The sequence below is a fragment of the Halichondria panicea genome, chromosome 1 (assembly GCF_963675165.1).
Source record: "Halichondria panicea chromosome 1, odHalPani1.1, whole genome shotgun sequence".
NCBI lineage: Eukaryota > Metazoa > Porifera > Demospongiae > Suberitida > Halichondriidae > Halichondria > Halichondria panicea.
This window is the reverse complement of record NC_087377.1, coordinates 1,138,621-1,151,111: the sequence shown is the minus strand read 5'-3', so window position 1 is coordinate 1,151,111 and position 12,491 is coordinate 1,138,621. Positions and strand designations below refer to the sequence as shown.

Sequence of the window (12,491 nt, the reverse complement as noted above, 5' to 3'; positions counted from 1 at the left end):
CTATGACTTCATTGGTAGACATTGCGCATGCGCAGAGAGCCCCACCCCTTTTAATTGCTAAGTACACTGTTATCCTAAAAAAAATCTACAGCTAAATGACCCTTTCTCTTGCAATGAAGCTTCTTATAGCCGTGGCTCTGTTGGTTGTTGGACTCTCCCCTTGCCCAGGATCAGGACAGGAAGGCGATGGCAAGTGGTTACTTGATCTAGTTATTAAGAGCAAAGCAGCCCTTCTGGTTGAATATAGACATCCATGAGTGTAGTTCTATAGGTTCATTTATTGATACTTTCATTGTTCAAAAGGTGTAGCATGTACAGTATATCCCCCCCATGTACCGTATAGCAGGTAATTGTAGTGGGGTAACTATTCGTTATTTTCATGGGCAAGCTGACCTCCACGAAATTGTCCCTCACGGAAAACGTAGGCATGGTTACCAGAACGCATGCAATGCAGTGCAGGCAGTGAAGTCAAATGAAACTTTTACTCCCGAAAACCACTCTACTATTACGGTATAATAGTATTCCTGGGGGCATAAAAACACCCCTTCTGCATGCATGTGGGAGACATTCCTCCCTCATGCAGTCGCTCTAGTCTACCCCATGCACAGCTAGACAGATAGATAGCTTAATTCAAGCATGATAATTATAGCTAGTGTGTTTAGTGACTGTGTGATGTATTGGAATTGTTCGTAACTACAGTCCATAGTTAGTTCCAGTTACACGGTTATTTACCACCTCCAGGGGGTAAAGTGAATTCATCTTGACTGTACCAGCACATGATTTTAGTTAACGTTGGCTTATGAATATCCAACTTCCGTCTAAGGTCAATCAATTTTTTGAAAGTCAATCAAAATTGCTATCGCTACCATGTACTGTGTGATGTGTCTGAAAATAATGTTACGTTGTGCTTTCTCTTTAATAGAATCTCCTACACTGGACACTGTGGAATTCCATTTCAGCTACTACAGTGTCTACATGAACTTCTACTTTAGCAATTTGATGGAGAATCCATTTTTGAACTATGGTGAATACTACTACGAGGCAATTGATTCCATGGCAGGTGTACCGTGCTTCTTGAACGAATTTGTTTTCAAAAACACAAACACGAATGAAACCTTCCAGGCTGAATACCCGGGTCGTTGCACTGCCTACGAGACGAACCTCATTCAAATCGCAATCAATCCTAGAGATTATCTCCGTATGATTACGGACGAGTTTATCAATGCAACTTCTACTACGCCCGTACACTTGGAAATGTACACTGTAGATACGCTTGGAGCTCCTTTCAACCTTCGAATAGAATCAAATGACTCAGTTGAGTGTACCGTGTTCCTGAATTTGTACTCCTATGTGGGTGTTAATGACCTTGATTATTCGATCAATGAGGGAATTATCTTGATTCATTTCAATGCTTTAGTGGATGTTGATATCGTAAATATCAGTATGCTATCACTGTCTAGCTCTCGCTCAGATCGGAATGAAAACAACACTCTTGTCCTCACAAGTGCTGAGATACTGAATGAGTCTCCTGGTTTAGCACTAACTGTAGGTATAAGAATGACCTCTAGTGATCGAGCTCTTCTTGCAAGCAGAGGAATATGTGTTGCAGGTGGTATTGACTCAATTCAAGACTGTTTTATTGCCTTAGAAGAAGGTTTTGCTGCCTCGTATTTTGGAGAAGAGAACAGCAATACCGGTCGCTTTTCAGTCAATAATTATTGGAGAACACCAGGTGAGCTATGGCTAATTATGCATGTTCTGATAACTATGTTGGCTTTAATTTAATTCTTGTAGACACGTAATTTCATTCAGCTTTAGATCATGTTAGCTATACTTGCAATCTGATTGGCTAAAGGTAGCTACTAAGATAACATTCAAATCTGATTGGAAAGGAGAGACTCATAATTATGGTTGCTATGATGTAAAATGCCCAGGGCTAGTAGAACCCTCCCTATACATTCGGGATACTATAACCAGCCCTTTGGGCTTCTTAAATCACGTAGAAACTTCCTAAACAGTGTCTAACTATTATATAGTTCACGATAACTATATATGCATGGGTTAGTTTATTACTACCATGATTACTGTATGTTTTTCCCTCCAGATTATGAGCCTGTGACTATGTCCATTCAGCTGGAGTACGTCGGTGGGTTGACTCTAAACCTAACTCTCGGTCTGGGTCAACCATTTAGAATGCGATCAAGTTATCTTGGGGAGAGGATCATCAGGTAAAGCATGAGACAAAGTAAAATCGAATGATATACACTTGTGTACTAACACGACCCCCACCCCCCCTCTGCAGTGTGACGTGTACAAGTGGGGACACTAGCCAATATGTGAACCCCATGCTGGATATTGACAATGGTGCAGTGTCTATTCCCGATAGCTACATCCAGAATGATTGGCCTAGCTCCATTATCATGAATGCACCCAGGGGCCTACTTGAACCTGGTCTGCAAGGTTACTACACATGCAGGACAGAGGGAGACACTTTCCTTAGTCCTCACATTCTACATCCCAGTGAGTATTGAGAACTTTGTATAATTTATGCTCATTCTAATTCTGCAGTAATTATACGTTAATTTATTGTGTTGTATAATAATTTGATCTTTAGACAGTTCATGCATGTGTTAATTTATAGTGCTTCAGATGACTTTGTTTTTCCATTTTGATTTCTCTCCTATCTATTCGTGCAGATCCCTATCACAATTTTTTCTATGAAGGAAGCTCTGCTACTGCTGATATATATGATGATATTGTAGTCCGCTTTGCACATGGCGACTTTTTTAGTACTACTATATATAGTGACCGATTTCTAGTGTATGCGGATGGATATTACGACCCTCCTTTTGAGTTCAGTTTCGAAGTAAACACCCCATTCTCATTCCATGGTGAGCTGCGTATCAACAGGACCCAGTTCGATTATAAAGGAGAGTATTTTCTATTATACGATTTTTCTGCTCTACGCCCAAACTTCATTATCAATGTAAATGGTAAGTACATGTGTTTATATATAGCTGTAAAGTGTATGTACCTATTGCATGAGCAAGGCTGCATGGTATGTATATAATTATAGTAGTGTGTTTGTGTGTCGATCTGTGTGTCTGTGCATGTAGTATTAAACACATATGTACCGTTGTTTTGCTTGCCCTCATCCACAGAACCTGAGCTCACTCTGTACCCACCGGTCCTGACTGTGTTGAACTCTGACCCTCCTGATACAACCGCCTCTCTCACTTGTACCTCTGACAATACAAACATCCCCGTAGTCTTCCCGGGAAACTACACTTCATTGGGTATTACGACTACCTACGAAGATGACACCAACAGCTCGGTGAGATTGGACTTTGAACTGGACAAAGACCTAATTGAGTTGCTTGATGGGATGGAGTTTATCTGTGAAGCCAGAGACCCAGATGATTATAATTCCACTGTGTCAACCTCCAGCTCAACCTTTAGAGCAGTTTCAGGTATAATAATTATAATTAGACACCGCGTATAGACTAGAAGTGTATATGCATGATACGCTATTATGAGCGGCTGGCTACCTTGTCGCTCTTACTGCGAGTATAATAGACTTTTAATCGCCTGCACAATCTTTATCACATAAAATGTTTTCGGAGTCTTAAAATTGTCTATAATTATCATTATTTCTAGCGCTACGGTATATCCCTCAAGGAAATTATTTTCCCACTATAATTGTGCATAATAATTATTTATACATTAATTTTTTTGCTTTTCCTCAGACAATTTGACTATTGAGTATGTGTAGTAGTGTGTTTGTGTGTCTGTCTGTGCTGATTGAACTGCATGTGCTTGTACGTTGTTGCAGATACGCTGACTCTGTATGGTATCGAGCCTGGCAGTAGTCGTAAACTTGTTACGAATGGTGAAACGATTGATACAACCAGCTCGTTTGAATGTCTGCGGTATATCAATCCTACAAGAACGGATCTTGAGACCATCTCTGCAACGTTGTTGTGGAGACTCAATCTTCTGGAGTCCAAAGAAGAGATAGAGTTCAGTTCAGATGTTAGTGGTGAAGAGTTTATAGTCACTACACTGCCGAACAGCAGTATCACTCTGAATATTCTCGGCGGATTCTCTGGAAGTGTTTCGTGTATCCATGGCGATGAAGTAATAAAGATAAACGTTGCCACTCAAGGTGAGTGTGTTTTACAATTGCCTTAAATGTTTATTTATTATTATTCTGCTTTTTAAAGTGTATATGTATAATTATATAGGATTTATAAAATAGCAGAAACCCTATATTTAGTTTATGATTCAAAGTAAAACCTGCATGAATACATGTGCCTGCTCAAATGTACAAATAGCTGCGATCTTTAATTCAACGTATAATGTGTTTATATACTGTCATCTGTAAAGTCAATTAGAATTGTTTTTCACTCTAAAATCTACGTATTTCTCTCCTCAGCTTTGGTGGCGGGTGTGGACTTCATTCCTCCCTTCTTCCCAGAAGATGGTGTGCCATTGTTTAAAACTGACGATGGTTGTTCACAGAGGATTTACTCGAGCACTGGCATTCCGTTTGGAGCAGAAACACAACAATACGTTCATGTGAGTTAAAGATTCCAGTGGCGTCTCTAATGAGGGGATTTGGGGATGTTGTTACTAGAAGTATAGCAGATGATATTCTTTCCAATACGTTCCTGTGAGTTAAAGAGAGGGATATGCAGAGTTTAGTAAATATCCACTCTTCATTCGTTAACTACAGTGCAAAATTATTTTGTATCCTCAAGTGCTATATTTATTGAGAACTATAAATCATAGCTACCTACTGAACACTAACAACGATACTGTTTCTTCTTTCCTGCAGGTCTGCACGAATGGCATGCTGACTGTTGGAACTCCACCTCTCTTTCTTGGTACAGCATTGGAACGATTTCCTACGGCTGATACCAGGATTAGCCAATCAAATTTGCTTGCTCCATTCTGGAATGACCATGATGGTCGAGACCCTGCCTCTAGCGTAACGTACAGAGTGTACGGTGGTGCTGCCGGCGATCCTGAAGGTTTTATGAGTCCCGTGAGCTCTTTCATTTCAAGCCAGATTGATTCTGACATTGTTGGCAAGTTTGAGCCCACTTGGATGCTAGTAGCCTCCTGGAACTATGTTCCTCCGTACCCCCACACTGCAACAGAGAGAGGACAAGTGAGTGCTGTGTGTGTGTGTGAGTGGGTGTGTGTGCTGTATAGACAGCCTATAACATTCATGTGACCATCGATCATACTAACAGTTACAGAGATTGCTTCTGCTAATGAAGTAATAATCTTGATTCTTCAGAATTCCTTTGAAGCCATTATCATAACTGATGGTGTGATAAGCTTCGCTGTCTACTCCTATAACTGTGATGATCTACAATGGGGGGAGTCGCAGAATGGTGACTACTCTACCATCGGCTACAACATCAATCCAGGCTCGTATTTTGGTAGTGATAGCGAAAAATTATCTTCCTTCTACGATCACCGAATCTCCAACTTACCCATGAGCGAGATGATTGCATGTTCCAGTCTTGCTAGAGGATCGCGTTACCATAACGAGGTGTACTATATCGGTCGATCTAAGAACACCACGCAACTGGCACGTGCAGAATGTACCAGCACTATCAACAACGATACCGTGTATAGTGACATCATCAATGGAACCACACTAAGAGATGGATGCCCTTGCAACTTGGCACAGGCTTTCAGAGACTTTGCTTTTAGATCCATTGATATGTATGAGTTGACTTTGGACCCAGTGTATAATAACCAGTTCTGTTTTACTCCAAGCTTCAGTCAGACTGACACCATTCTCTGCTGCTATAGGTAAAAAGGCCCATCTATATACACTAATTACAAGTGTGCTTACTTAATTGTAGCGTTTTTATTGGCTAAGAGCTAGCAACATTGTATCAAGCAATCTATAATGGAATTATAATTATAGCTCTGCTAAACAAGTGGGATCTAGTAGTTGTAAAATTAATGTTATACATTCGCTACTGCTCTCATCACATGCAGACGAAGGAGTGGCTCTCTCAACAATGCTCGTGGTATCAGTGGAGTGGTGGCCTACAGTCCTAGCTTCTTCCCAAACCAGTTTCTTGAAACTGATTACAAGCTGCGAGATGTATGCAGCATAGGGGGAGAAGCAGACACACTGTACAGGACTAGAAGACCTCCAGTTACTTGTACCACTTATCAACCACCAAGAAGAAGTGAGTCTTTGTGGTAGAGTAGCTTGTGCATGAAACCACCTCCTAGAAAACATGCATGGTTTAATTTAAGTTCTGTACTAACTATATTTGCAGCTATACAACAATTTTTTGTGCGCACACACACACACACACACAGCCTTCTGTACGGGTGATCCTCATCTTACCAACCTTGATGGAGCTAAGTTCACATTCAACGGTTGGGGGGAGTATATTCTACTGGAGTTGGTGACTGATGACACCACTTTCTGGATCCAAGCTCGTATGCAACCACTCCCAGAGTCTACTACTAAAGCTACTGAACTAGGTGGTTTCGCTTTCGCTATGAGCAGGGACACTCCCGTTGAAGTGAGTGAGAGAGAGGAATTGAATATATGAGATGTGTGGCCGGCCATACATGCAGTTTTTAGTTAATGGACTAGCTCACAGCCAAGTGAGATTGCCTGTAGCCAAACGTATATAGCTACAGTGTTAATACAGCTATAGTTGTTACTATGAGGCTATACTTATACTCACCTCAGAATAGGAAATGTATTATCCCTCCAACAGATTCGCTTGAATGCATCTAGACAGCTAGAGATTCTAATCAGTGGAGAAGATGTGACGGACCAGCTGGTCAGCCTCAACGCTTCTATATCCACTGATTTCTACACTGTGTCTCGAAGCAGTTCCAATTCCATTCTGGCCACGTTCCCAAATGGAATGGGATTAATGGTGAATCTAACAAGTATGCTGACCTTCACAGTCATCATCCCTGATAAATACAGAGGACTAACTAGAGGTATGCAAAACTTCCATAGCTTGTTGTCATGTAAACAGCTAGGTTATATACTGAGAGCTCTGTTTTTAATACGTTTGTGCATAATTATGTTACAGTTATTGAGTATAATTTTGCATTTATATCACAATACTGAGGGCAGGTCATGTGACATTGAGAGTTTATTGTTTTGTGCAGGAATGGTTGGGAACTACAATGGTAATCAAACTGATGATGTCGTATTCCGGAACGGAACTTTGGTACCTCTCTCTGAGTTCTCCTTCAGGCTACTACACCAAGTGGGACTGTCATGTGAGCTATTGACGTACTACTGCCTCAACAGTCTGTGTGTATAACTATAACAAAAAAAATGTGTGAAATGTATTTCTGATTTAATTTTTGATTGTGGCAAGTTGGATCGTCGCCCCAACTTTATGATAGGAGTTAGATGTATTGAAAAATAATTATTACTTAAAGAAAGAAAGAAAAATCCACAAGAAGGAATCGAACCCACGCACGCCTGAACATCTGATCTACTAAGCCGCAACACTGTATCTGTAGCTACACCATTGTTACTCAATCGTACTCATGTTCTGAGTGTAGTACTACTTCCTCCATAATTATAGCCTATAATAATTATGCATCGTTATAACAACTTATGCTGACTGTGTATTGTGTTTACAGGGCAACTGAATGCTTCGGAGTCTCTCTTCACTTACCCTGAGGGCAGGACTGCTGCAGACTATGCTGTGCTTGACCACGATCCACCCTACCTGGATGAAGTGGTAGCTGCTGCTTCGCCTGATATTCTGTTGGTGTGCGGGGATAATGTAGAGTGCATTTTTGACTCTATTGAAACTGGGAATACTGACATCGGCCTCGAAACAATGAACATGATTTCTACAATCGATGAAGATGAAAAACTTACATGTACGTTATTTATGCATGGTTGCATATTCATCTTAGCTCTAATTAAATTATTAATTATTAAATTTATACACGTACTAGTATATTATTACACTATAAGGTAATTTCGAAGGCCTAAATGAATTCTAGTGATTGCTACAATTATAATAATTGTATCTGGTCCAAACTATATCTATGCATGCTGCTAACTGCCAACTCTATATACCCATGCACAGCTAACTTCCCTCCTCTCATCTATGGTCCTGACAGCCTCTATGTTACGCTGGGGGAAGAGGCTGTACTTGTGTTCAATGTGACTGATGACAAGGGTAGTATCAACCTGATATTGGTGGATGGACTGCCAGCTGGGGCCACTCTACTGCCTACCCCTAAAGGCGACTATACCATAGAGTACACCTTCCGGTTGGAACTTGATGAAATTACCGATATTTCTCTAGTGTTTTTGGCCACTGATGATCTGGATGCTGGGTCAACTCTGGAAGTGCAGGTTTGTGTAATTCACAACTGGCTACTGGTTTGCATTTTGTAGAAAAAGTAGCAACTGCATGGTTTTGGTTTCAAGATTTTTAGCTGTGGAAGCTCTGCCTTTTCCTTTATAATTATAGAGAGGCATGCATTTATTTCTCGGAAGATCTTTTAGAGACTTTTTGCATTTCTCATAATAGATTATGATCTGTGCTTGTGAGAATAATGGCAACTGCACACTGGAGGGAGTGGTGGACCAAAGCACCAGTACTGTCGTCTCCAATTGTGTATGCTCTCAAGGTATGTAGTTTTTGGTGCAGCACCTTGTCACAATAGGCGTTTGTTTTAATTGAATATGCATGGTACAGATTTAATACAGGCCAAGTTATCGTACGTACAAATAAGCCTGTAGTTGATTATATTATTATACACCGTTTCAGGTTGGGAAGGTGACTTCTGTGAGGCTGACGTCGATGGCTGTGCCAACTTTGACTGTTTCATGGGTGTGGATTGTGTGGACGTCCCTGCTCCAGGAGTGGGGGCAGTGTGTGGTCCATGCCCTGAGGGATATCGTGGAGATGGGTCAAAGTGCGCCGGTAAGCTATAATAATAATTATAATTATGCTCATTACTTTAACAATCAAATAATTAAAATTAATATCAAGGACAAACAAACAAACCTTCAGTATATATAATAGCTATTTCTCTCCCCTATAATTATATGCTATATGGAGCTATTGACTTATGGCTTGCTATGTAATGACGATTAATGCAAGCTATCAATCTCCTCAGATATCAACGAGTGTAACGGTACCATGCATGGTTGTGCTCAACTGTGCGTCAACCAACCAGGAAGCTTTGAGTGTGCCTGTTACCCTGGTTACGAGCTTTACAATGATACACAATGTAGAGGTAAGTAGATCAGCTCTTTGATGGTCGATAACTAATTGAGTTAGGATTGTCCAATTACAATTGTAGCTCTTTGAAAGGCCAGTCAAATTATAAATTAGGTTTAGATTAGCGATTGCATTCTGGCCCTAATTCACTGTGATAGCCATACAAAATTGATAGAGTTTCCATTTACATTATTTCTTTCAGACATTGACGAGTGCTCTTTGCTCAATGGTGGTTGTCATCACGACTGTACCAACACGATGGGAGGGTTCGTTTGCAGTTGTGACGAAGGTTACACCATCAGCACCAACAATAGAACCTGCAATGGTACGACCACTGCGCTATAATTATTCCTCTATATAATTTTACTGTAATTATTCTCCTCTTTGTATATTAATTTCTGTAGTTGACCCGGTAGCGATGTGTGTTGACAGAAACTGTGCCCAGTCATGTGTGAGATTATTGGGAGTGGAAACATGCGGCTGTTTCCCTGGTTACGAGCTGGCATCCAATGAGATGGATTGCTCAAGTACGTTATCAAGATGCGAAAGGAGATGATTCTGAGACGTTCATGTGTTGAATATTGATTAAGATGGTCCATTGCATGCATTGTAGACCAGTCAGTTTTGTAGCTGGTCCACTGTGTGACTAATACGTACATACATACGACTTGCCCCACCCTCACAGATATCAATGAGTGTGAGGAGTCTCCGTGTGAGCATATCTGCACTGACTTGGAAGGACTGAGAGGATACAGGTGTTCCTGTCAAGAGGGATACCAGCTACTGCCTGGGGGGAGTTGCATCGGTGAGGGGGTAGCCAGGCAGGCACTACACGAATTGTCATTTACTTATTTGCGAGGGGGGCTGCATATAATTATTGCCACCCCCTAACTATCTAATTGCTCCAATTGTTTAGACACAGTTATTATCGCTATAGAGATGGCTTCACTGTAATTTAGCTGTGTTCTGTGTGAAACTACAGCAGCCTTCAATACTATAGAACCTGAACACTATAATTATACCCTGCATGCCTGCATGGATGTATAGTATGTAATTGTGGTCTTCACAATCTCCTTAATCCATTCACAGATATCAATGAGTGTTTGGTGGCAGCTCTGGACATATTTGCCGCTGACCTTTGTGAACCCTCCATGTTCTGTGTGAATAGTGTGGGTAACTACAGCTGTGAGTGTCCGGCTGGTACACTACTAGTGGAGGGAGTGTGTCAAGCTGGTGAGTGCATTAGCAGTTTAATAGTAAAATTAGTTAATTATAGTTGTGAATGTACACGTATAAACAGAACACCCACCCCCACACCACCACACCGGCACACACCCACACACACCACACACACACACAGACCTCACCATTGCACCACCAATGACTGTACCCGAGGAAGTGACAGGTAAGAGAGTTCTGTTGTGTGTATAATAATACGTACTTAAATAGAACACCCACCCACACACACACACACACACACACACACACACACACAGAGGGCTTGCTCACCACTGCACCACCAGTGACTGTACCTGAGGAAGCGACTGGTAATGTCATCGTCGTGGAGATCAACGGATTCAACCTTTACACGGTAAACTATCTCCATAATTATATAATTATATTGAAAGTATAATTTTATATATACACTGTAAAAAATGATTGAAAAAAAGTGCGGTGGACACACTAAAACCGTCGCATATAGCACGCTTTTTTGAAAAAGTGTGCTATATGCGACGGTTTTAGTGTGCTCACCGCACTTTTTTTTTTACAGTGTACGTATCCGAGGTTAATCGAATGCGAATGACACTCATTTATAATTGCATGCAAAGCATGGGAAATTGCATGCACATTATTATTTGCAAGCTTTGCGTGTCTTTCGATTGCGATTTATATGGTAGGTTCTTTATACGATACTGCTCACTCTTTGCGATTTACGGTAGAATTTCTTTATAACGATAATTATTACTTTGTTCTTTTCCCTGCAGTTCACTGTTGAGGTACAGATGCGATTCAGTGCAGCCACAGCTGATGCTATCAATGTCTACTGTGAGGACAATGACTGTCTAGTGTCGTACCCTGAGGCAAGAACAAGGTGATTTAGATTTATACGTACAAATTACGTCATGTACAGAGAATGTTAAGTTGAAGTTTCATACAACAATGTTGCATGAGAATAATCCGCCTTTATATGATGAACCAATTCATTGCCCCTCCCTCACACCCCACACACACGCCCACTCAGGAGGAACACACTCACGGCTGACAACCTCTACATTGCTGAGATTGCTAGTACTGGAGAGTCTAGTATCAGCTTTAACATGTACGCCCGTTTGGAGGGTGGCTTCCTCAGTGGCAGTGCCTTGGCAACGGCTGTACTAGTGAGTCCTTTTTAAATTATAATGTGAACAGAATAATATAACCCTGCCACTCCTCCAGGATAATCGTGATGAGTACACAGCTCTTGGTTTTGAAGTGACTAATGTGCAGACTGAACCAATCTCTTCTATAATTCTGACAACCAATCAGATCATCGGTATTGGAGTGGGGGGTGGTCTGGGACTGATCCTGATACTGGCTCTACTTATTACCATCACATGGTGAGACTACTCTATAACTTAGTTAGTGAGATAGTGCATGTGCATCAGATTATTAACACGCGGTTCTGAAATAATATAGGTAATAGCCGCTAATTGCTATACTTCATTTGATTAGACCTACTAAATACGGATAGTCCAAACTTAAGATATCAATCATCAAGATAGCTACCGAAAAAGCTACTTTTCGGGGAAATTATATTTCAATGATGAGTCTGATGACTATAGTGTGTGTGTGTGCACTCCTCGTAATTGTTCCTCCTTGTGCAGCTGTTGTGTCAAGCGTCGATCAAAAGAACCCAAGAGTAAGGGTGGTGATCTAGAGTTCACCAACACTGGCACTGGTTTTGACCTGAAGACTGTACCCCACGATGGACTGGAAGAGATAGCCAAACTATAGTCAGCGGAGGAGAAGAAAGTGGATCTCCATAATTATTAACATAATTATAGGCAGACATTAAGAAATACTGTCATTTTATATTTAGTATAATTATTATTAATATAAATCTACTGATATAATTATGTGATTTTCTGTGCACCTGGCTGTGATTATTATAGGATACCCTTACCGAGCTATGACTTTCATTGGTAGACATTGCGCATGCGCAGTGAGCCCCCTAAATCTGCTATAAAACTC

General features: G+C 40.9%; 1 protein-coding gene across 1 annotated transcript; it reads left to right on the top strand.

Annotated features, from left to right (window-relative positions):
* Nucleotides 1-41: 41 nt before the first annotated feature.
* Nucleotides 42-12,396, top strand: LOC135349439 (mucin-like protein). Its single transcript, XM_064547996.1, has 29 exons — nucleotides 42-189; nucleotides 923-1,732; nucleotides 2,105-2,228; nucleotides 2,303-2,520; nucleotides 2,697-2,993; nucleotides 3,162-3,470; nucleotides 3,833-4,165; nucleotides 4,436-4,578; nucleotides 4,838-5,173; nucleotides 5,306-5,829; nucleotides 6,022-6,218; nucleotides 6,355-6,563; nucleotides 6,765-6,996; nucleotides 7,171-7,284; nucleotides 7,657-7,902; nucleotides 8,115-8,386; nucleotides 8,565-8,664; nucleotides 8,805-8,960; nucleotides 9,157-9,276; nucleotides 9,463-9,585; nucleotides 9,665-9,787; nucleotides 9,946-10,065; nucleotides 10,350-10,493; nucleotides 10,621-10,665; nucleotides 10,757-10,851; nucleotides 11,246-11,352; nucleotides 11,503-11,638; nucleotides 11,697-11,857; nucleotides 12,125-12,396. The coding sequence occupies exons 1-29, from the start codon at nucleotides 96-98 to the stop codon at nucleotides 12,252-12,254; spliced, it is 6,018 nt and encodes a 2,005-aa protein (XP_064404066.1). The 5' UTR covers nucleotides 42-95; the 3' UTR covers nucleotides 12,255-12,396.
* Nucleotides 12,397-12,491: the final 95 nt, after the last annotated feature.

Bases quoted from the DNA above. Each gene is read 5' to 3' on its own strand.
- LOC135349439 (XM_064547996.1), top strand. From the start codon at position 96: ATGACCCTTTCTCTTGCAATGAAGCTTCTTATAGCCGTGGCTCTGTTG. The intron at 4,579-4,837 runs GTGAGTTAAAGA...TCTTTCCTGCAG, and splicing joins AAACACAACAATACGTTCAT to GTCTGCACGAATGGCATGCT. The intron at 9,586-9,664 runs GTACGACCACTG...TAATTTCTGTAG, and splicing joins CAACAATAGAACCTGCAATG to TTGACCCGGTAGCGATGTGT.